Below are 25,116 nucleotides of genomic sequence, written 5' to 3'. Positions count from 1 at the left end.
GTAATAAAACTTCTTTGGTATCACGTGCTGATTTTTCTTTGAGGCTCATCTCAATCTTGATATCCACAGGACAAGAAGAGTTTAAGCACACAAACTATTTACATAGCCAGTCTCAAGCTTCTCATGAAAACACTTCTTTTTGCTTCAGTGTAAGCAAGGGAGCAGAAACACAGCCAACTTCCTCTCTGCCCTTCCAATTTTCAGAGGAATATCACGCAAAAATCTCATTCTGGACTGGCCAGTATTTTTAACATCTAGGAAGCATTTCACCATCTGAAAGACAATATTCATGCATGTGTTTACTGAACTCAGAGACTGCTAAGGCATGTATGTATATCTGTTGGAAACCTACTTAAGTATGCGTTTGAATTACCCAGACGATGCAGAAATCACTGAGCTCCTTTGTATTTTAGGGTATCTTTCAGAAGCCTGTTTCTGTCATCAGAACAAAAATTCTAGGTTATAGTCTTAGTAGCGAGAGTGCAGTGAAACATGGACAGAATTTGTGAATTATTAAATACACAAGGTAGACCATTCCTCTTGCATAGAGGGCATGCCAGTAAAGCTGCACAGTACAAACATAGCTGGGGCTCATACTGGGCTTTCTCTTCTGAAGCAGTACTTCTAATCTTGTAAGAAGTAGTCTGCACGATGCTGGGCAGTTTAGAAGATGATTTCCATAGCTTTTCAATTCAGAGCTTGTTTCACAGTAACGTAGTCTGAGCTAGCTGCGTTGGAAGATTGAGATGAAGGTAATGGCTTGAGGATGTGGTATGCAACACGAGGTGGGAAGTTAGCAGCAAGCACTGTGACTTGGTGAAAACCTAATTCTGTGTGAATCTTCTCTGTAAAACTTAGCAGGTTGTCACTCATGCCTTGGCAATACTTTGAATACGTATTCAGCACCTATGACAGTAGCATGAGCTGAGCTTTGATATCCACAACTGAAGATCTTAATAGCCTCTTGCTGGAGATATATTTCCAGGAGTGCAATGTGTCGTGGTTTGCAGAAAACCAGTGCCAGTATTAAAATCAGTTAGATAGCAAATAGCCTATTTTTGGCCTTTTGGTACCAGAACTCACGAACTCCCAGTCACTGGGCTTCTCTCTGATGTGCTTTTAGCTGAACTCTAGTGGGAGGTGTTACTTGATGTTCCTATGTGTGTGAGGTGATGTCAACGTAATAAAATAGGAGGCGTTACTTTCAGAGCTGCCCTCGTGTGTTCAGACTTGTAGAAGGAGGGAAGTGAACCAGTTAGATTCTTCTGTGTGCGAGTTTCAAGCTAACCTTTCCTCCCAGCTATTTGACAGAAGGAAGCAGCCCCTTCCAGCTCTGTTTGGAAGAGGAAAGTATGATACAGAAACTTGATCTTAAGAAGAAAGTGGCAGATCAGAACAGGAAGGAGTAGCCTTGGGAATTCAGCCCTTCACGCTCCATGTTTGAGTAGCTTCCCTGCTGAAAACTCAGGGCTGGTCCCATGGTTTGCTGCAATGATGATGAGACACAGTGAAGGAAAATGCCAGCACCTGTAGCTTCAGTCAGGAGGCCAGGCGTTTTATTCCTCGCTCTGGCAGCTGCTTGTTAGAGAACCTGGGATGATATTGTTTTTGTTGTGGCTCTGTGTTGAAGAGCACAGCAAATCCATTATTCATAATATCTTCCCAAGTTCACAACAGCACCGAATAGTGCTGCATATCTCCTTAAAGCTGCCACCCACTCAAATCCGTTTTATTTGGACAAATAAAGAAACTCTGCACTGAAGAAAACCAATTTGAAAACACACTGAAATTCATTTTCTTCACTTTAATATTTAAGTGCTTATATTTATTGTATTTCAGCTGTGTTGTACTGTTTTCAGAAAGGTTTTTCTCATTTAATAGATCTGAAGGAATTTCAGTCACATTTAAAATGTAGAAGAAAATAAGCTTAACAACCAACCAGGGCAGCACTGCTTTTTGTGCCGTGAGTCTGCGCTCTGTAGATTAAATTCATCCATTAATATTCTGCGTAACTGCATATTAATTAATACCACAGTCCTGGCCCAGGCTTTTACTCCTCTGCATTGTTGCAATGTGTGTGTGTGTTTTATAAATATCCAGCAGCATTTTATGTGTAAAAGGTGGAGGACTTAAGTTCCTGGCTTGCAGTGTAGTACCAAACAGAGAGGCCATTGGCATTCACCTGTTGTGTTTTTGAATGCAATACTGCAGATTTTTCTCTGACTTCTTTGATTAAGGTGATTTCTTCTGTGTGTGAGATAGTAGTGTGACAGCTTCAGGTAGAAGCACTCGTGGTGTGCAGATGGTTTTGTGCCCAGTACATTGGTGTGTGAAGCTCAGTGAGCACAGCTGGCCCAAGACCCTTTAGCTGCGTGCTGAAAGCTGTGCTGTACCTGTGCTGCTGGCTTTTTCCTTCCTGACGTGGGATGGGGCACAGAGGTGTCAATCTGATCTCATATGAAAATAAGGAGCTGTGGAAATTAGGAACTGCTGATATACTTTACCTATCCTATGTGAAACATCATCACTTTAAGGTTGGACCACAATGAACGGGTTCTGAAGTAAATTAGTGGTGGTTGGTGTGTTTTGTGTTCTTTGCTTGTTTCATATTGGTGATATTTAAATTACTTTGACCACGTGGTCGTGCTTGGTAGATTTATTCTGCTGGTCTCTTGTTTCATGTGTTCCCTTTCATCAGTAGTTAATTTTTTGGAAGGGAAGCAAACCATTTGTTTTAGAAACAGTGAGATCCCACGGCATCCATCATGCAGCTTCAAATTGGCTCTTAGCAAACAGAAGCCCCAAGACAAGACAAGCCTTCCTCTTGTCAGCTTCTGCCTGACTGTGATAAAGTCACGTAGCAAAGTTCTCACCTGAGCAGATGGAGGTGGGGTGGGCTCCCTTCATTAGGCATGCACAAAGACTTGGATTTTTCCAAGTGCCTGAAGGATTGATGGAAAATCTGTTGGAGCGGGCACGTAGCACCTGCTGAAAATCCCATTAAGCACCTAATTGATTATTTAGGCACCCAAAAGCTAAAAGAATGTGAGGCTTAGCTGTGTCAGGGAATTTTGAGAATCTCATCCAAAATGTATAAAGTTGCAGAGGAATATGGTATGATAAATTTCTACGGGATGAACTCAGAGTAAGCGTTAGTAAGTGATTTTAAACCTCAGTGTTATAAGACTAGCACTTTTAATAATGTCCTTTTGTATACTGTAACAGGCTTCAATCCTACAAAAAGCAATTATTTATTATTACTTTTGTCAGTGATTTTTTTTTCATAAGAAAAGATTAGATCAGACCCACCACAGGATATCAGGACTCAACAGAAGATATACATTTTAATTCAGCTTAGTAAGATGATCTGGTCTTCTGTTGTAATGATAACTCATATCAGAAAATGACTTGAATGAAGTGCCTCACGAGTCTGTTTTCAGCAGGTGAGGACTGAGAGCAATGGTCTCTATTTCTCCCTGCAGTTTCTGTGGCAAAGGTAGGATGAGTTTCTTCAGAGCACTTATTTTTGGGATTTGGGAGCATAGCACCTGGGGAAATCTGGCACACAAACTTGATTCTGTGCAGTGCTGTTCCTAGGAAGTTACAGCTTGTCTGTCAGACGTTTTTCTGCTAACTTTTTCACCACTGTATTTGAAAATAAATGAACACATTTCACATGATGCAGATCCCCTTGCTCCTTTCCTTCCTTTCCAAGAGGAAGGAGAAGGTGTTATAGGAGAAGAGCAAAAATGTCTCCAGAAGAATTTATTTCATGGATTTAAATCGGAACATCTTTTGCTTGTACTGTGTATTTTAAAATGGGGAAGAAAGTGTTAAGCCTTACTGGAGAGCATTCTGAAAAGCTTTTAGAGAGTGTGACTTACTCAAGATGCCAAGAATGTTTCTGATTTTTTTTTTCCATTTTCATGTTTCTTATTTTGTGTATTATATTCATTATAGTTAGTAATTGCGTGTATCACGATACATTCTCAATGACCGTATGAAGTAAAAGAATGAAGTAAGTGATGATAGAGACAAGCAGGAATGTCAGAATCTCCAAGACGCTCAAAGTGCACCAGGACAGAGAGCTGAGCATTGAGTGTACATACCTCACCTTCTCTCTGCTATTTTCCTTGAGCCACAGTAGCCTAAAACCATACAAGCTGTTTGGAAAGAACAGATCCAACATAAGCATAAATGTACATACAAATTAAATTGCTTGGCAGTGATGCGTCACAGTGTGTGCATGTTATTATCTTTGAAAATCAGCAGCAGGAAGAGCTCAGAGGAGCTGGTGGAGACGCTTGGGGTTAGCCAGGAGAGGCAGAAGCTTTACCCTTAAAGTTTTTCTCGAAGGGAAAAGCAAAAAGAACAAAAAATGGCAGCATCCATACTGATGCAGAAGCAGGGCATGGGCTGAATGCTGATGTCAGCTGGAATGGTAATTGTGGATAACCCAGTGCCGCCGGGGAGTGAGCCTCTGCTTATTCTCCTGCAGAACTGCTGAGCAGAAAACACGCTCACGGTACTTCTGCAGTGTTTAATGTCGGCTTAAATGGTTTAGATCTATTTTATTATTACCGAGATTGTGCTTATCTGATTATCTGGTACCCATATGCCTTGAGGGAGTAGGAGATAATTGTTTAATAAAATAAGGCTATGGTTTTCAATAAGTGATTTCTGGTGCTCCCATCTTTAACTGTCCAACAAAAACATCCCTTCAGGAAGCGTGTCTTGCAGAAAGTGCCGAGCTCTTAGAGGTAGAGTCAAGATATTATACAAGCATTGCCACATACCTTTCCTAACCTGAGTTCAGGTGCTGTCTATAATTCTGGAATAGTTTTTTTTATACCTTCCAAATAGTACCAGGCATCTCAGACGAAGAGAAGATTGTATTCTAGTTTCTGTCCTAAAGACTGAAATGGCACTTTGTTCAATAACTATGAAATATAAGAGCTGACCTTGGTGGGACCATTTCAGGCCGTATCATTCCTGAGGGCTGGGGCCGTGACAGAAACTTTATTTCAACTGGCTGTGTTTATTTTCTGCTTTAAGACTGCGTGAGGAAGTTAGGAAGTTACAGCCATGATCAGAGTGCTTAATGTATGTGTGTTGAATTTCCTTAAGCAGAGGGAAGAAATGAACGTGGAAATCAGGCTGATTTTGTGAGTGCAGTTCTTCTGGTCATCACACTTTGGGTACACACCGTGATTACATATGTTTAATTATAGTGATATTAAATGGTACCAGTAACTGGAAAAGAACAGAAGCACATTAAAGCACTTTTAAGTAGAAATCTTATTCCTTAAAGTTTTATCTTTCTTTAAGAAAGGGAAATAAAAATTCACTCTGAAAAAACTCTCCTTCTGCGAGCAGAAAATAACACAATGGCACTTCTTACTTCCAACCCAGTCCACTTGGTTTTTACCCAACACTTGTTCAAAGAAATTTAAGACATTAAGAAATTAAATTTGTACTGTAATAGTGAGAGACTATTCTTATTTCATGCCAGTGACAAAGACGACGTGATTGGCACATGCTTTCTGGTGAAAACAAAAGTTGAATGTTTTTATTTCTGTAATTCATACATTTCAATCATGCTGAACATACAGAGCCATTGGCATCGATAGCATTCTTAGTGTTTGGCAAACCACATCGTGGCTTTGAGTAACATTTGAATCGTGCAAAGAGCATAACATAATTGTATTTCTTTTTTGTCACCTAGCTCCAACCAAATGCAGTTACTGTGGGGGTCTCCTGTTTTGTGGTACCTGAACAGACAGCTTGTGTGCACTCTATGCAGAAACACACTCCTTACTTAGTGGTAGAAATAAGGGCTCTTGTTCTATCTCAGGATAGCATCAGGCACTAAAGTCTGTGTTGAGCACCGTAGCAACTAGTGTGTCCTTAAAACTTTTTTTTTTTCAGCACTATGTCTTAGTAGGCTGAGCAGTATCTCTCACTCACAGTAAAAGTTTCTACACACTGAATAAATACCCAGCATCCACTAAAATGCATTATAGCCAAGCTCTTCCAGAAAACACATACAAATTGTAACTGGCTTCATTTCCAGTACCTGGTATTCTGTTACACAAGTTGCAGAGAACTGAGACAAATAAACATTTTCATCCCAAAGGTAAAGAACAGTTTTGCAACCTCTTTTTCCTGCATTGTAGAACAATATTTCAAGGTCTGTGATTATTTGGCTGTTACCCAATTTCACTGCAGAACAGAAATCTGACTGGAGAGCTGCTTTCTGCTGCTTAATTAGAAATTTATTAGGGAAGTTTTGACCAAATGTCCCTCACTATTAGACCTTGCTGAATCTGGAGTTCAAGTAATTAGATTTCATTTATTATAATCCATTGCCCTCTTTTTCTGTTCTGCATGTCCTTTCCTATTTTTTCTGTTTTCAGTTGTGTTCAGTTTTCCTGTTCTGGGTATTATTTGCCTCTCTGGCTCTTCCAAGTATCAGAAATAGGACAAAGTAATTTTTAGAACAGCAAAATATGTAAGGAGGCAGGGTCCCTGGAGACAAAATAAATCTCCAACACAACAGAAAGAGCTCTCCTGTTCTATTTGGATGTTACTGCTGGCTTGTTAGCAGCACCTGGCCCATACCTGGCAGCAGAGCTGTGCCCCACTTGTCCTAGTGGCATCACGAAGCCACGGAAGCCCAATTTATGTGCTGTGCAGAAGAGGTCTACAGATGAGCTTTTGAGCACACTATGTTGGACTTCATTTTCCTGCTGTAGGTAGATTTTACCACTAATGTCATGCTTCAAGGTTCAACCCCCAAAATATCTCTGCTAGTGGGAACTCATAAAACAAGATCCAAGTTCAGTGGCGTGCCACACTCGGATGGTGCCCTTCAGTTTCCTCTTAGAGCTTTGCTGGAAGTGAAGGCTTGCAGTATGTCAAGTCAATCCGAGCAGGACTATGGGCATACCTGGTCACGCACATGGAGGGCTGCTCTGTATCTGTAGGTCTCCACTGTATCTCCAGTGCAGGGCTAGGGGTGGGGAGTGCCTCCGCATCCCACTTGCAGCTGCATGGTGTCCATTTGCCTGGTGAATCACTGCAGGCTTAGCAGCAGGAGCAGTGCTGGTGGTTGCATTATTCCTCACGAACTGGTCTTGAAAGAAAGCTTTTGTGTCACCATCCCTGGAGGCATTCAAGGAATGTTTAGATGTCCTAGTAGGGAATGCGGGTTAATGGGGAAATACTGGTAGGAGTTGGAGTTGAATGATCTTGGAGGGCTTTTTCTACCTCGGTGATGCTATGGTTGTGTGATTCAGTTCATCTCCTGGGGAAAGCGCAGGGCCAAATTTCGGAGGAGAAATCTGTACTCTGACACATAAGCTGCTGCAGCCTCTCAAAGCCTGCCAAGCAAGACAAAGCTGTCAGTGATTACTCCTGTCTTTTTAATTAAAATAAGTAGTTTAATCAGTTTCAGAACTTTTATGTTTCAGGAGGAGGAAGGTAATAGTTAAACCACAACTTGTAACTTCTCCTGTTTCCTCACGAGATCTAAGAAAAGGATTTAACGCTGTTTTATTACAGACTTTTAAACGTGCAGTGTCAGATGAGTAATATTTGTTCACGTATCTAGAAAATATTAGTAAACCATTTATATTATGTTTGAAGTTCATTCTTCCGTGGCTAAGCCCTCCTTGTTGCTAAGTCTTTGCTTTGCTTTCATCAGGAGAAGAACAAAAGAAAAGAGGAGGGGTAAGAATTGTACCCTTAAACTTATCAGTCCAGTCTGTACCGCTGCAGGGCTTGGTCTTCTTTTACATGCCCAATTTACTGTGCACTAGACCACAAGTGTGAGCTGTCAGGCTCCTGCAGTGATGAACCTGGATCTGGTCCCACTCCTGACACCGGCAGCGAGCAGCACTGCAGGCCATGCTCGTGGGCTTCAGATGGCACCACCTGTCCTGCACACAACGCTCTGACCTGAGTGGCGGCCATCCTGCTTCTGCCCACTACCTATTTATGGGCTCTAACAGCAAACACTGTCTGAGGCCAGTAATGCAAAATGATTTCGGATGATTTAGTAAGTCAGAGATGGCTCTGCAAAGTGGTCTTGCCAGAGAAGCACTGCCTCACAGCTTCTTCCAGTGCAGGACATTCCTCGTTGTTTTGCACAGTGCTTAGGTTGTGAAAATTAACATCTTCCATGCATGCTGGCTGATAAGAGCTACTCATAGAAAAATTCAGTTTGTATATATTTTTTATATTATTTCTAAGTATGCGTACCATCTCCCAGAAACAGCAGTAGCGTGTGCTTCAGCATTTGGTTTTCCAAGCATCAGACATGAGTTTGAAAGAGGGCATGAGTGAGTGTTCTGAGTTTGAGGAAAGCTTTATTTTATTGAAGGTGAATAATAATTGAAGTGCCTCATATTGACAGCATCATACTGACATATCTTTTTAGAGGCAAATGTGCTTTGCAGAGGAACTGTCCCTGCGTGTCAGTGTCTTAGAAAATGTGTTGCATTTAGTAAAATAATGGGTGAAGAAAAAAAAATCATTGTCATAAATGATGGTAGGTACTTTTTACTGAAATACTGGTAGTTTTACATTCTTGACATGAATAATTGGATGTGTCATGTGTGAAGTTACCTAGAAATAAAATAGAGGTCATAAAATGTAAAGACATGATAGGATGCATTTATAACAGCATAAAACAAACTGGCATTTTAATGTCTTAAGCCAGCCCGTTTGCTATACTTGTCCATTGATCTTGGCTAGGAAAGTTCTATGACTAATTTAAGCACATTTTGGAGATAAAGCCATATAATGGGAAATTGATAGGATTTGTTTTTGTTAAAGGTATTCTCCTTTTAACTGCTACAATCCTATAACACGATCAGAGCTGATCTTGTGTGACCTTACACAGCTTCCCCAGAAATGTTCTGTCCACGTTCTTGCAAGTGACTTTCCAGTGTAATTTACTTTGACATTTTGCTTGATAGGGATTGCAGGTCACATAGCAGGATATTACTCAACAGGCATGAAAAAGGGTTTAGTTTAGTGCTCATCCAGTGTATTTGAGAGGGTTGCTGTTGGAAAAGATGGCACAGTTTGAGAGCTTTGTGCAGTTAGAGCCTTCCTTCAGAAGGCATGTAAAGATGGTTGCTACAGGCCCAGACTCAAAATACGTGTTGTAATCTCATTAATTTCAATTGACTGTATGGATGCTCTTAATTACCATGCTTGAAATGAGATTTAATATGGCTCTGCAGTAAAACAACTATGACTAACTAACTAATCATTGGAAGAGCATCATCCTACCTCGTTTCTTTCCAATGAGAGCTCAGTGCAGTTACCACTTACTTAAAAAAGAGACATAAAGTATCCTGTTTTCATAAGATTGCTAGTAACCCAGAGTGTTTCTTAAAAAAAAAATGATAATAATTCAAATAGTAGAAGAATTGGCAACACCTGTTGTTCTGGTTTGCCATGAGTTTTTGGAAATGAGCACTGAGCTGGTGTGCAGCACCGCAGGCTCTCCATTGCTTCGTGCCCCACGTAGTCTGTAGCAATAATTAAGTCCAGACAGTCATAAAATGTTCCCATCAGGTTGTACTAGCTTGTTCTCACTGAGTGGTAACTCTTTGTGGATAGGAAAGCACAGGAAGTCATCCTGGTAGAGAAAAGGAGAACGCTGTGGACAATTACTTATGATTCAGGAGTGTATGTGGTGTTTTCCATTGAAAAAAAAATGCACTAATGGAACATCTGTGAACGTATTCAGAATGCAACCTGCAAAACCCTGAGTAACAGGGCAGTATTTGTACTGTGACATAATTCAGGGTCATTCAGGATCTTTGTCTCAGGGTTTAAGAACCGAGAGAATTACGAATGTGTGTGAACCAACTGTTTATAGGCAACTCTCACTCTTCCAAACTAACATTTTCAAACAGGGTGAAGCTTATATCCGTAAGGCTGTGTGTCCATAAACAGGAAAAGAAGAAGGATTAGATAATGAACGTTGCTACAGATTTATTCTAATCTAGATAAGCTCGAGCCACTGGATAGAAATGTGAGCTCCCATGAAAAACAGGATGAGGGTTTACTTTTCCCATCAAGTTTTTTTTTGTGGAAAAAAAACACCTAAATAAAACATTCCCCTCTTCTCCAAAAGATAGCTCGTACGCTAGACAGTCTTGCTGAAATTATATCTCAGCTGGAAGGAAAGATGAGTTTGTTTTATATAGCAGTTGGGGATTTTTAGAAATATCAGTCAGCCAGTTCCCAGAGTGGTAAATTAAATCTTGAGAGCTGGAGCTCGCTCATCAGTACGCAACGGTATGGAAGTGGCAAGGGGAGAGAGAGAGGCAACTGCATCAGGTCTGATTGTGCATGTTCTTGATGGAAAAGTACAAATCATTTCCTTCCCTTCTGCTCCTGTCATGGTCCATCACTTCAGTCCATTTTCACCTTCTGAATGGGGCCTTCTGCTTTGGCACCTAATTAATCTCTTGCAAGCCTGTTCTTGCAGCTTGCCTGCCTGGAGTGGCCCGTATCTTATGGCACTGAATCAGAGACAACATTCCCTTGTTTTCCATTCCTTCCCATCCTTTCCTAGCATTTGCACATCCCCAAGCAACCCCAGGAGGGCGAACGTGTGGTTCTTCCTCCGCCTTTGGAAAGGATATGCACGCACACTTGTGTTACAGAAAGACACTGGAACACTGCCACTGTGTGCTCTGTAGAGTCATTCAAAACTGGTAAGTGCCCACAAGAGCACGTGGCATGATTTTGGTTGTAAATGTTCAACAGCTCAGAGCTCCTTGCAGTGTGACAGGCAAGCAGAAAATCACGGAGCCCTTTTAAAAAATACCATTCCTCTGCACAGATAGAACTGTATGAGCAGAGATGAAAAGGGCATATTTGGTATTGTAAAGCATTGCTATGAGTCTGTGAAACAAAAAGTTATTTTATTGAGATGATTTTATTGTCGTACGTCATGTGATTGTGAACATCAGATATAGTGTTCACTGAGCGTTAACAGCTCTGATAATTTATCAATGGTTTAAAATGAGTCCTGGTGATAAAATAACACATGTAGTCTATATAATAGATAATGCTGAAGAGTATAACGTATTATCTGTAATAGAAAAACATAGATTCTGTAAGATGATACATGTAGAATCTAATATTCCTTTCAAATATATTTCCCAGATAATATTTCTGCTCCGAAGTAAGTTATCTCCCTTCTGCTGTCTCTTCTGTGGGGACAGGCTTGGTGTTAGGTTCAGCACAGCATCTGTGTTTCAGTCTGGGAGATGGAAAGGCAGTGAAAGAGGCTGAGAACTCCCGTAGTTAGTTCAGTGATCTGGGAGAGTGTCCATCAAAGCCCTTGAGCTCTGCTGGCCTGTGTCTGATCTTCAGAGCTGTTGATACAGAACCTACAGGAGCTCCGAGAGTCTTCTGGCAACATGCAGGCAGGAGGGAAAAAAATCACATCTTTAATTCCCTCTGCTGACAGCTTCCTTAATAAATATTGTAAGAAATTCTCGGTTAAGAGCCACCCAGTAATCTAATTTGCAAGCCTCAATGATATATTCAGCAGCCAGCTCTGGAGGTGCATTTCTACTGTCAGAATCACATGAGCAGGGAATAAAATTCTGAGCTGTCACTGAGAGCTGTAGTAATTTATGATGGGTTGTTGGCTTTTATTTTTTCCAACTATTTTTTAAGTCAGCTCAACAAAGAGGATAGAGCTGCTACTGACTTGATCTTGATTAGGTTTTTCTATAGTATACTTTCCTAGTTGTGCGTTTTCATAGGCTTTAACGACACCAACACTGCTAAGTGATGGTGTTTAATCTGCAGCTAATGAAATCATAGGTGGAACCCCATGTGGGTGCCTGGTATACTGATGAACACCAGGTCATTTCAATCCCCCTCTCACCTTGAGTAGAATCTGAGCCCTCGCTGTTCCAAACAGTGTGAATAATTCCGAATTTGTTTGTTGCTTTCTGCTTTGTCCCAGTGCATTGCCCTTGGGATCTTCCTTCTCTTCTTCTGGACTCCATTTTAGGCCTCGTTCTTTTCTGGTGTCCATACAAAGATCAAAACAGAAACCAAAAACCTTTTACAAGGTCATCGCTACGTAGTCATCTTTGGCCTGTTTTGTGCAGTGCTTGAGCTGTTATCTCTCTAGTAACTGCAGCAGGAAGAGCTTCCAGTCTAGTTTTCCATCTGCACCAGGTTCATACCCTGAACTGAGAAGAACTGGTAGTGTTGTCTCAGAAATTAACCTTAAAGGATAAAGCAAAAAGAGAAGGAAGCTAAAATAAAGCCTGTGGTATATTACTTTATAGCTGAGCAGCGGGGAGAAGGATGGATGGTAACAAGGAGAAATCCATAATGTCTGTTATTAACTCGTCTCTTGTTGTCCTGAATGACAAGTGCTCTGTTTTTGTTATTTTCTTTTGCAGTGAGAGATGCAGATATACCATGCGTGGCCATAAGGATTCAGTCAGTAGCATTGAATTTCTTCCATTCTCCAACACTGTTCTCACAAGCTCTGCTGACAAGACTTTATCCCTCTGGGACGCCAGGACGGTAAGCAGTCTTCTTCTGGATCTTGAGTTAAATGATGGTGTGGATAGTTGTAGGAAAATGGAAGCCAGTTCAAAATCAGAGGAGGAGGTAAGGGTGATGTGGCTATAGAATATTCATTAACACAACTATTATTCATGGACCAAAAACGTCACCATTAAGCATTTCCTTGACATCTGGTGTGCCAGAGTCCTCACGGCCCAACAGATAGACGTTCACCTAAGTAACTGAATAGACAGGTAGACTTTGAGGGCAGCGGTGTAAATGGTGGTCTGGATTTGGAAGTCTGAACTGTACGGCATCCTGTCAGTAGGTAGAACAGTGGCAGTTCTGTTTAGTCTGGCTTCTTTTTTAAGTGCTGGCATGTGCTTTAAGGAAATGGGGAGAGATATCATAGGAGAAATATAAGATGCAATAACTTTCAAGTCTGAAATATTTTTCTTCATTTAGAAGGAATTCCCCCCAGAACGCACTGCTGATTTCTCATGAAATATTTATGATTTTTCTTCAGAACATATTGCTGTAGGCAGTGTCAGAAACTGCATCTGTTCCTTTATTCTTCTATACCTTCATGCTTTGGTATAGGTATAAATGGATTTAGTACCTGGCAGAGAGTAATTGTCCCTGGTGCTTTGCAGACCGAATATGTAAATCCTGTTCAGGTAGAATACGAGTACAAGGCAAGAGGCATTTTCTTCTCTTTCATCAGAAAATTCAGTAATTATTGCTGCTGTTGTGGTTATTTCTTATAGAGCAACTCTTGAAATTTTCCTATTGCCACTTCTGTTGGTAATGTGGTCGCTTGGCATTTCAAACAGGTTTAAATGTGGGATTCTGGCCCACAGCAGAGAAGGCTGTGTTCATGGAAGAGGTTTTAGAGGAAAGAGGCAAACAGTGAATGCTATGTATTAATAGATATTGTCATCAGAGCTCTACAAACACAGCATGAGAAAAACTGACATGAAGATGACAGTGGAATATTTGAGATGCTCATTAGGCAATTTCTATTTATGGATCCTAGAAGCAGACTGAGTAGAAGGACGTTTAGTAACAGTCCTGGGCATAAAGCACAAGTTGGAATGAAGCCAGTCGTTATTATTAAATGCCTTGGTTTGTAAGAATATTTGATATCTGAATATGAATAATTCAATCAGAGAAAAACATTGAAATACAGACAGAAGTGAAAAACTCATTGGAAAACAAGGTTTCTGCTTTGTTTTGCCTTCAATAAATCCTTCGTGGAACTTCTGTGTAAATGTCCCAGTAATCTACTGTCTATAGCAAATTAACATTATGAAAGAAAAATTATTTTACTGCTAACTGAAGGCAAAAGCCCGCTCGCTTTTCCTTCAGCAGCACTGCTTTCCAGCAATGAATATTTTGAGTAAGGTAGGAGAGACTTTGGGCAAGGTCGGAGAGACGTTTTGCAAAGCCAACACTCTGTGTGTGTCATTCTGTTGTGTATTTATTCTGCTCAATTGTTTCCCCATTCATTGGGACACGTTGCCAGTTTCAGATACGTGCTCACACTGAGACATCTTTTCAGGTGGTGATATCTTTGTGAAGATGCTATCTCTCTCAATACTGAATGATAGTTAATGTTACCTCCAGAAAGATGATGAATGATTTTCTCCCATTAATTTGGAACAGAGTATTTTCTCACCTCTGTAAGATCAATTAGCATTAAGGAGCACATTTAAGATAATTTTAATGAAACATGAAAATCATACTCCGGTTTGTTTTCTCATAAATTAGATTCATATTATTAATCACATCTTGCTCTTCAATCATTAACTTCAGTCAGTTCTTTATTATTAAAGATAATGGATGCAGAGAACTGTAAGTCAGGGCTGTGTAAGTTGAATGGCCAATGAGCTCTGGATTTGGGGTAGAATGGAACATAAATCTTTGTAATTACTAAGCTGGGGCTATAATGCAGCCTTCAGACTTTGGAAATATGTGACTGCTTTTTTTTTTTCCTAGATAACATAGGGTCAGATCTAATGGTTAAAATAAATTTACAGTACAATGACTGTAATTTTAAAACTAAGTTATATATTGTCTATAGGGAAATGAGAACACAGTAGTGACAGTATTTAGATGGTTATAGCTCTTTCCTAGCTTTCTGGGGAGGGAAATGGAGCTGGTGTTGGATTTAGATTGGCACAGTACAAGTACGGTTCCTGACTCCCTCTGGATTGTATGCGTGAGGCTGAGGCTGCAATTCATGGTAGGGGTTTCTTGCCAGTAAAGCTGATGGTACTCATGCCAAGTTAAGCTGTGGTTTTTATTTCTCTTTATGCCAGTTTTGTAGAAAGACAATCATATTCTGACTTTTAACCAGAATATTTTCTTGCTGACACATCACAGCGAGCATCTCTGCTCATGAATTGCAAAGTGCATCCACTGATAAATGTGAGAGGTGCAAATGAACACGAGACCCTGGGAGTACGAGTTCACCTACCTGTGTTAATTCCTCTTGTGATAAGCAGCCTGCCACTCATCTGCATCCCCCGCATTCTGATGAGGGACTTCTTGGGGCTGGTCAGATTTGCCAGGATAACACTTGAGCCAAGCTGAATCTTTGCTCTTTCTCAGGCAGATAAAATACCTGATGTTTATACACTTAAATAATTAAATAGAGAAGAAAAAGAAAAAAAAAGACTTGCATTTTTCATTCTACATTTTGGAAATGTATTGATTTAGTAACTATCTCATCTGCTTTCTGCTTTTAGAAATGTCAGGTTCTGCAGCTGGGTATCTCAATTTTGTAAGTTGTGCGCTGATTGTTGTATAGAGGTCAACATTCATCAGCAGTACCCTAAGGAGTCTGACCAGGATTTAGGAGGACTTCTGTGTGTCCTTAACTGGGCGGCGCTCTCTGTTTCTTTGATGGTGTGGAATTGGATGGTGGTTTTGGTTTTTAGATGTTCAGTTGGTTGCAGTGAAATATTTTAATTGTCCAGGGCACAATTCTGTCTTTACTATTTCCTTTCCGATGAAGCCTAGCAGTTTAAGGTGAGCCCTGTTTTTCTGCCTTCCTTCTGCTGATGGGTGCTGGTAGTAATACAAATGAAACAATCCCATCCCACTATCAGACTAAGCTCCCTGACACCCAGACTGGAGGGCATAGGGCATCTCAGCTGTTGCTCTGCCTCAGAACAGATTTAAATAGGGGTAAGGCAGCTCTGCAGTGACTGGGTATAAGTACCAGCTCTGGACATCAAGTTTTATCGCAGACTGTAATTTGTGGGCTGAATAGCATGATCACAAGTTAAAAGCTCCAAGGTAGCGTGTTCTTTGATGAATAATGCAGGCACCGATCTCTGAAGAAAAAGGGGAAGACAGGATGAGGCTGTCCCAAATCCTGTCTGAAATAATTGCCAGTAATGATAACTAGCTGTCATTGAGCTAGAAGCTGGCCGTGGCCACAATGCTCTCAGCAATTGGCATAAAGACCCTTGGCCCTAGTTGAGGGAGGGGAGCAGGAACCCAGGCAGAGCTTCCTCCTGAGCTGGAGTCTCTTCATGGGTATGAATGAATTGGGTCTCTCCCAGCCACTAGAAGAGGTGTGTGAGCATGGTAAGGCCGTCGCTCTGTATGGTGGGACATGCCAAATCTTCAGTAACCACAGTGGGTGCTCAGCCCACTTTGGCACCCACTTTGGCAGTGGTCCTCTGCTCCAACAACCGCTCGCTGCCCTCTGCGATTCAGACTTAGCTGCTTATGTGTTTTGTGGGGATGCTGAGCTCTCCAGTGTTGCAGTCTTCACATGGTGCAGCCTGCTCAGTGCCTGAGGCACAGGGGAGCCCTGCTGTATTGTGCCTGAATGCTACTCAGCTCTGACTTATTTAGCATTCAGTGGAATTCTTCCAAATCAATAATTTCCTTGGATAACCTTCATTCGTTCTTCTCATGAAATATGAACTATCTTTTAGACCACTTATTTTTCAGTGTTTATTTTGTCAGAACTCAGTAATCTCTGAGTTGGGAATTCCCTAAAATAACCTATTCTCTTTTTCCAGTGAAATACAAGTTATCTTTGAGACTAGTTGGTTTTCAACATGGATTTTGTGAGAACCTTTTCTTCATTTAACTATCTGAGAACACACAGATCTCTGCAGGGATATTGCCTGTGTTCGTGCCTATGCATATGTTCACTTTGACCTCATGGACTGGGCATCCACTGGACAAATTCAGAGAAGTTGTCAGACTCTTTAAGGGTCAGGCAGAGAGCAGCAAGTGGAAGATACTTTAAAATCCAGTCTGTTTCTCTTCACATTTTTTGGCCAAGTTCAGTTGATTTATCACCAAGTGAACACCTTAGACAGAAAATTATCCATCAGAAAATCCTCAGTTACTGGGATTGTCAGAGGAATTAATTTGAGAGCTGAGTGGATATACAGGATGGGCCATTTAAAAAATCATTGACGGGCAGTTTATGATTCAAGTTGATCCACTGCACAAGTGGATCAAAGATTGAAGTTGTCACCATTGAAGGTGAAGAAGTCTTCCATGAGAACTTTGAAGCTGTTAGTGTAATGGAATTAGTTGGCTGTGATGAAGGGATTTGCAAGATTAAGTCCAGTTCCTGGCTTGAAGTATTAACAAATTTGGTGTTCTTCATTTTGTTCCATGCATCTGGAAATAATGGCTTAGTATTTGGAAACTCCCTGTGTTAAAATGAAAAGGAATTCCTGAGTCACTGTAAAATATGGAATCAAGAACAAACGGGTGTGAACAGAGCCTGTTTTCTCCAGAACTGATGTGGAGAAGTGCAACTTGCAGAGATTTCTGATAGCTGTTTGGGAAGCCTTCATACTTGTTTGTTCGAAACAAAAAATAGGGCAGTGGGAAAGTGTCTTGATTTCTTTTTAATCTTGAAAAATAATGGGAAAACAACTTGGTTATGGTCACTGTCGTTTTAAAAAGTGCTGTGTCCTGACTCTCCTCCAAAGCAACTTCTGTGGGGAAACACAAATGAGAACAAGATATCTCAAATTTTGAGCATATAACGTCAGTTTGGATCACTTGACCCAGATGGAAGCAGGGAGGTGTTGCGTGTTTGTGTTGTTGTGAATTATTTCGTTTTAGGTTTTTATTTCTCAGAGTCAGAAGAAGTGTGTACACAGAAAGGGTGTTGTACTAAGAACACCCCTCAGAATGGAGCTGGGTCCGATTTGCCTTTCCCTTACTGACTTGTCCTTCCTTTCTCTGCCTTCCTGATTCTGCTCCCAAATCAAGCCATTTCATCCAGAGTTTAACAAAGTGTATAATCGGTTGATCTCATGGGCTTCTTCCCTGTTAAACTAGGTTTGAATTAGGCTCTAAACATTTTAGATCAGACAAGTTACCTTGTTTTGCAAAGCTCCAGGTGAATTAGCAGCTCTTAAGAGGTTATAATTACAGTTTCATTAAGCTGTTCCTGCTCATTGACATGCTTGCTTTTGTCCGTTGGACTTGCTGGGGTCCTCTTGCCAGCTGGAAGGCAGCCCCATTTAACACCTTGTCATCCTTGCTATGTCTGTGCCATGTAGAGAAGCTGCATTCTTGCTTTGTTTCAAGGAGAAGCCTTTGAGAAGACAAGTTCTGTAAGTTTAAGATTAATACCCAGCTTGCCTCCCGATTTGCGGGCAATTTTTAATGGCTTTATCTTAGCACTGATGTAGTTATTTAGTTTGATTACAGTAGCACCTTTTCATCATGATGCTTGCAGTCGTGTAAGCTGCTATAAGGGACAGAGCAGCGGGGTCCTCTGCAGGACCACTGTGAGTCTCAGAACGTTCCTCGACTCCCTCCTCATCCCACAGGTTCCCCGTGGTCAGTGGTCCTCTGGTTGCTCTCCACAGGGATACCTGACTCTGCATCCCTGCTGTCGTGCTCACAATGCTGCTATTGCTCGGCTGCTGTCAGCCTGCAGCGAGGAGATGGGATGGGATGGAGGAGGGCACTCTTCTGCTGCTGATTGAATCAGATCTCATCGCTTGTAAAATTAAAGTGGATCAATTTTCAGTTGCCGCTGGTTATCTTGGAATATTAGTAGTAATTAGAGAGCTATAAATAGATACATGTAAAATACGTTAAGTTCTAGCCAGGGGGAATGTGTTGCTGTAGATTTCAGTAAACACTCAGCCGTGGTGGCTCCTGGCATGCAGAGCAGGGAGCGGGCTCTGCTGGAGCGCGCCGTGCGATGGCATCTGGCTGCGTCACCCATCATGTAGAAATGAAGTGAGAGAAGCAGAACGTGTTCCTGTCTGGGCAGCGAATAGATTGACCTGGATCTGAACTTCTTTCCGACTGCCTGTGTACATCTATAATGCGTGCCCATGATGTATTGCAGGACGTATGAATTTAATTTTTATGTCGCCAATGTCACTTTGAAACAAAACGGGAATAAAGTTCTTACAAAGGCTTTGGGAACGGCCTGACTGCAGAATAACATTTGCATTGACTCCTTGGTCCTTAAACTCTAATTAAATTATTGATTATCAAGCTGGCTGCTTTCTTAATAGTTCCTAATGTAACAATTAAAGCAAAGTAAGTAATTAAAAATGAAAAGATCGGTCTGCGAGTACAATCTTTGAAAGGTCATTTTCAACTTAATCGGTTTTTTGAAAGAGGCGAGAGTAAAGCAGGTGAATCATTAGTAAAATAGCAATTTAGTGTGTGTGTATGTGTAGTAATGTTCTTACCAGATTACCACTGGCCACACAATGCCTCAATTAATTAAAAATATTAGCTAAATTTACTTAGGAGGTATTATATTAACGCCTCTCTTCCCAGATCGGGCTCCATTGGGTGAAGTGCTCCAGGAGATCCGTGGCAATAGCTTGGTCCTGCTCCCAACAGTGACCAAGGCAGAAACCAGCAGCTTTGGTCCAAGGAGTGCCAGATTTCAGTGGGGCCGTTCTGATGTTATTTAGCATCACAAGCAATGTTTTGTACTACATAAAACATTCGTTAGCAACTTTTTTTTATGAGCAGGAAGGTAAGGAGCCATTTTTAGAGGTCGTTCAGATGGCTCACAGGTGTCAACAGATGCAAAACGTAGCAGGGGGGTAGCAGAATGTTTTCAGAGCCCCGGTTAACATTGTCAGAAGGGAGAGGTGATGCTGATGGACTTAAGAACTGGTAAAGTTTAGAGTTTACAAGTGAAAGGAAGTCAGTAGTAAGCATGTTAGGCAGTCAGGTGCTACCTGCCTTCCCCTGAAGGAGCAGCTCCTGTTCTGTGCTGTGGGCTTTTCAGACACTGCTGGTAGTGTTATCTGAAGTAAAATCAGCTTTTGCATTGTCGCTGAAATTTAGCTACTGTATCCTGACGGGCCAGGGAACAGAAGGCATTTGAGCTGAAAGCTCTATTACAAATCCTTTACCCTCTGCCACAGATCTTTCAATATGAAATGTTTAGCTTAGGTATCGCTGCAAAAGTAGCTAATTGCTGTGGTAGTTCCTGGCTCTGCAGATTGGCTGTTCTGGCACCTACTGACAAACATAGGTCAGTATCACCACACTGATTGCACATGGAAGCTGGCTGGAAACTAAGCCACGCTTTACAGTGTGCACGTGGAAGTTTGCCAAGCAGAAAACTGCTGTGGATCACAGGTATTCCTGTGCCCAGGGTAGGTAATTCATTAAACTGTGGGAGAATCCAGATAAGCATCTGTATCAAACAAATCTATGTGCCAGGGCATCTAGGAAGTGCCTGACACCAGTGGCTTTATAGACATTTGGGAAACTGACCTCCTGAGAGTAGTCACTGTGCACAGCAACTGTATGCCTTTCTCGAGGCATGAACCGTCATGCTTGCCTCAGTTACGTTGCACTTCAGTGCATTTGCTCAGAATTAAGTCCTGTTTTTGACTAGGCAGTAGGGGGAGAGTTTGCCATGCCATTCAGATGAATCTGTTAGTCTTTTAAGTTAAAAGACACTGTATATGAAATGGTCTTTCTCCTTTCCACGATTAATTGTGGAGTTTTCTTTCTGCGTGTAACTGAGGAGAGCAGGCCGTAGGCATGAACTTATGAAAAGCTTTCCTAGTGCATCAGCATCTTCTCCTATCCACATGTACCGACCATGTTGTGCTGAAGAAAGTGAGTAGTTCGTTACATTTACTTCTGTCTGGATCTCCCAATAGCAGCTGATGTGAGCCCAGAGGAGGGGCCACAAGGATGATCAGTGGGCCAGAGCAGCGCTCCTATGGAGACAGACTGAGAGCTGGCCTTCTTCAGCTGGCACTGGCCTTCCAGTGTCATAAAGGGTGGACATGAGAGATGGAGAGGGGTTATCTATTAGGGAGTGTAGTGACAGGACAATGGGTGATGACTTGAAACTAAAGATGGGTAGATCTAAGCATCTGGAAGCAGTTCTACATGATGAGGATGGTAGGACAGTGGCACAGACTGCCCAGAGAAGCTGTGAATACCCCATCCCTGGCTGGGTTGGATGGGGCTTTAGGCAATCTGAGAGGTGTACCCCTCCCCATGGCAGGACAGACAAGATGATCTTCATGTGTCCCTTCCAACCCAAATAATTCTGTGATCTCTCACAGTGGAGTAAGGTGTCTTCTCATATTTGTCTACAACGAATATGTGATAATGGGTTTTAATTTGCAAAATCTAAGACTATGCTGAACTTTTGACTCCAGTGTGAGCTGTTGTACACCAGAATAGCCCACTGTTCCAGACAGCTCTGCATGCTTAAACTCAAGAAACCTGATGTCTTGGTAACTTTGTATTCTCAAAAAGATCTATTAAAAAGGAAAAAGCATCTAACCTTACAAATCCCTTTCCTATCTACTAATAGAAATATTGTGACTTAAGTGATGTCAGTAAACAGCTTTCCAGTCTGGTAAATAGTAAATCAAAGTGTTGGTGTATGGCCTGCCCGGAGTCTGTGGCTGTGTACAGATCAGTGCTGTCTAACCAGTGCAACCTGTGTACAGATTTACTCCTCAGCCTCAGTGGGTGGTTTCTTTAGACTTCCTGTTCACACATCATTGCTGTAATAGAAAAAGAGATACTATCTAGGAAAAAGCATGAATTGTAAAGCAGGCAGGCCTTTGGGATGACTTCTGCTGTGTTACTTATTGAAAAATGGGATCACAGAGCTTGAACTTATTGGCTAAAAAGATATTTTCTTGCTGTTTCAATCAAAATAAAGAAGTCAATTTAAGACCGAGTGTCATCCTGACAAAATGGTTTGGGGTCCTGGTTTTTCAGGCTGCCTAAATGGTTTGAGTAGGATGCCCATAGTAATGGTAATTCATACTTCAAATGTGTTGTCTATAATATAAATGTTGTAGTATATTTTCGGTGTACAGAGGCCGGGCAAGCAGACAGAGGTTAAAGCAATGCTATGCTCTGATAGTCCCAAGGCCACAGCATTCAGAGCTGTTCACATTTTATGGTCTAAGTCTAACATGCAACTCTTTGATTATAACTGAACTTCAGTTTCCATATTTGAAAGCACAATAAACAGCTGAGGTCATTTTATGTTAAAAAGCAGCGTGGTTTGTTTAATATGAAACTGATATAAAGTTTGGAAGATAGTTCTTCCTCACGTGGCCAGGAATTTGCTTATGCTTTGTAGTTGTATTACTTCACCTCTTTTCTGTCTCTCCTTTGTTGTTCAGCTGGACTGTAGGTGTAGAATCACATTAAGGACTCTTGCCATCGTTCAGCATGTGGTTGGAGTCAGAAGGGTCATCTGGTCCTACTCCCCTGCAACAAACGGGGACATCTGCAGCTCAGAGCCTGGTCCCCTTCTGCAGTTTGAAACGTGTCCCCTTGTCCTGTCACAGCAAGCCCTGCCTGTAGAAATAGAGCTGTGCGTCCTTTTGTTCTGCAGATGAGGTGATGGGATGGCGTGGTAATTGGGAAACTGTCAGAGTCAGTTGTGACTTGTGTGTTGTGCTGGTACTCTGAGAACCCCGACTGTCCTGCCTGGCAGTGATGAGTATGGCTGCGCTAATTACACACTGTAATTTATGTGAAGCAGTTAAGAGATCTATCTCCATCCCTGTGCCAGGCTGCACTTCACTCACAACAGGATGGCGTTCCAATCAGTGGTGTGAGTTACTGCATCATTCCAGCCAACAGCCAGGTTTTCTTGCAGAGCAGTGTTTGCCCAAGCTGCCTCATTTGTAGGCAGGCTTCTTGTCAGCATGGTGGGAACTTTTAGAATTTCATCTCTGTTTTCTCCTCCTGTGTTTGCTGTTGTCTCCTTTGTTGCCTTACAACAATTAGGGATACCTCAAGGATGCACATCTATCAAAGCGGTTGGCACGTGGTTCTTCATCCCTACTGTATGTCCACACGCTGTCCCATGCCAAATCCAATTGAGTGCACTAATCCCATCACAAATGCTGTGTTTGGGTGCACTGTGTCCCACTCTTCTGTCAGTCTGGGCTCCCTCAGCTTCAATTCCGGAGTGCAGCATCAGAGCCCATCTTAATTATGACTCAGGTGATTTCTGAGCTGTGGCGCAAAATCGAGTTCAGCAGCAGCATCATTGTCTCTCAAGTTCAGATTTCTGGCAATAGTTTCTTGCGGCAGAGTTAAAATTAATTGTTTCAGGACCTAAAGCCTCCTGGCACGGAGACAGGAGGAACGAGGTACTGCCAGAAAGATGCCATCAGTTGATCTCTTGAGAACTGGCCGTTCTTGGTATGCTCAGGGTGGTTTTCTGGATGGAGAGCATTGACTGGTACACGCTGGTTTTATAGCTTATTTGGCTTTCCATTTTCTCTGAAAATAAATATGTAATTATTGCGTTCCTGTTCTTCCTCTCTTGTGGCTTAAGTCCAGCTTCTTTGCCTCCAAGTGCATTTGAGGCTATCATTCTGCAAATGATAGTATTTTACATGCCAGTCCCTTACTCAGCTGATTGTTTCTTTCCCCTCTCTCTCCTCAAAAATGCTCTGTAGAGAAGCGACGATCATTCAAAAGGTAGACGTGTATCACACACAGATTGGAAACACTGGGACAAAGCTGATATGCAGGAAGCTGAAATTAGCAACGCGACAAAGCCTTTGGACGTAACTGTTCCTCTGTTGGTGATCAGAATAAATATCAGTGGTCTGATTTTCCACTGGGAACCAACTCAGCACAGGGCTAGAGGTGCTCAGTGACGTATGCTGATACAGCTGTGCCACAGTCCAACTTTTTATTTAAATTCTATTTTTATATGAGGTTTGGGCAAAAGCGATGTGTGGTCAGAGCTAGAGTCAGGCCAGTGGGACCTGCTGCCGAGCCCACCTTCTCTCCAGAGCTGCCCAGTGATAGTGTGGCTTGAGAGTATGAGTTGGGATGGAGCTCTGGAAAAATAGGGCCAGGGTTTGGTGCTTTGTGGAGAAGTAGGTGGCATATGCTGTCTCAGAGGCTGTGCTTTGGGAGGCATGTGACCTCTTGGCAAGTACCCTTGTGCTAACTTTACTTGGCCAGATATTTTTATGTTCGTCCTTACAATCAAAGTGATTGTAGACTTTTGCTATTTATTTTTTTTTTAATTTGCCTTCTTTGTTCAGCAGAAATCATCATGCATTCACACCATCTACATTCTAACGCTGATGGTAACGGTATTAGTCATAGAATCACCAGGGCTGGAAGAGACCTCCAAGATCATCCTGTCCAGCTGTCCACTTCTCACCAGTGGTTACCCCTAAAACACCCCCAGTACAATGTCTAAGTGTTTCTGGAACCTCTGCAGGGACGTAACTCCACCACCTCCCTGGGCAGCCTGTGCCAGTCCCTAACTGTGTCTTGCTGTAAATGAGTTGTCATTGAACACATACCTGGAAGTTAAAAAGACGTCTGTGTGGGGAGGGAGTGTCAGCATAGACTTCTTTTTTGGTAATTTGCTTTCTGAAACATTAATTAATATTTGAGAGTACGTAGTTGCATTAAGACTGAAATGTTGAAGATGTCATTGGATGCTGCACAGTAAGCAAGAAAGCAAGTTAGCAGTGTTGAACAGCATCATGATCAAAACTGCTTTCTTGGTGTTTTTGATGACGTCTATAACTGTCTGCTCTTTGATTTAGGCATGCACGTTTGAAAGGCTCAGTAATGTAAAACTCAGATCAGTGGAGCAACTAGCCCTACCTGCTAGTCCTAATCAACATTAGCAATCAGATTGTGTTTTCTAATTAGCACGTAAGGAAATGGGTAATAAAGCTTTTTCCCAGAAATCTCTATTGCCAGTTTCCATACCTCTGTTCCAAATTTTCTCATTTTTAACCTGCCAAAGTAAAATAAATGTCTGTTGAGGGTATGGAAAAGGTAATTACTTTCTTTATCCTTTAACTTCCTCTTAATTAACTTCTAATGTATGCTGTTACTCAGGGAGCATCCCTTAATACTAAATGTGTCTAAAACAGAAAAGACAGAGATTTAAATGATTTAAATAAACATCTGCTTTAACACAGGCCTGAAAATTACAGAATCAGAAAAACAGTGGCTTAACTGCCAGGAAAAAAAAAGTTGTCTCCTTTTGTATAAATCTCCTTTTAAGCTTACAAGCTTTCAGGTACAGGTAGG

General features: G+C 41.7%; 1 protein-coding gene across 1 annotated transcript in view; it reads left to right on the top strand.

The window, feature by feature from the left end:
• The window catches only part of SPAG16 (sperm associated antigen 16), a 337,389-nt gene that overhangs the window by 192,215 nt on the left and 120,058 nt on the right, over positions 1-25,116 (top strand). Inside the window, 1 exon segment of the mRNA XM_065750928.1 lies at positions 12,456-12,582. Coding sequence (XP_065607000.1) covers positions 12,456-12,582 — 127 coding nt within the window.

The sequence above is a fragment of the Cyrtonyx montezumae genome, unplaced genomic scaffold (genome assembly GCF_038088225.1).
Source record: "Cyrtonyx montezumae isolate F1298 unplaced genomic scaffold, pur_monq_1.0 scaffold_7, whole genome shotgun sequence".
NCBI classification, from domain to species: Eukaryota; Metazoa; Chordata; class Aves; order Galliformes; family Odontophoridae; genus Cyrtonyx; species Cyrtonyx montezumae.
Note: the sequence above shows the minus strand (reverse complement) of the source record. Positions and strands in the feature narration are given on the sequence as shown.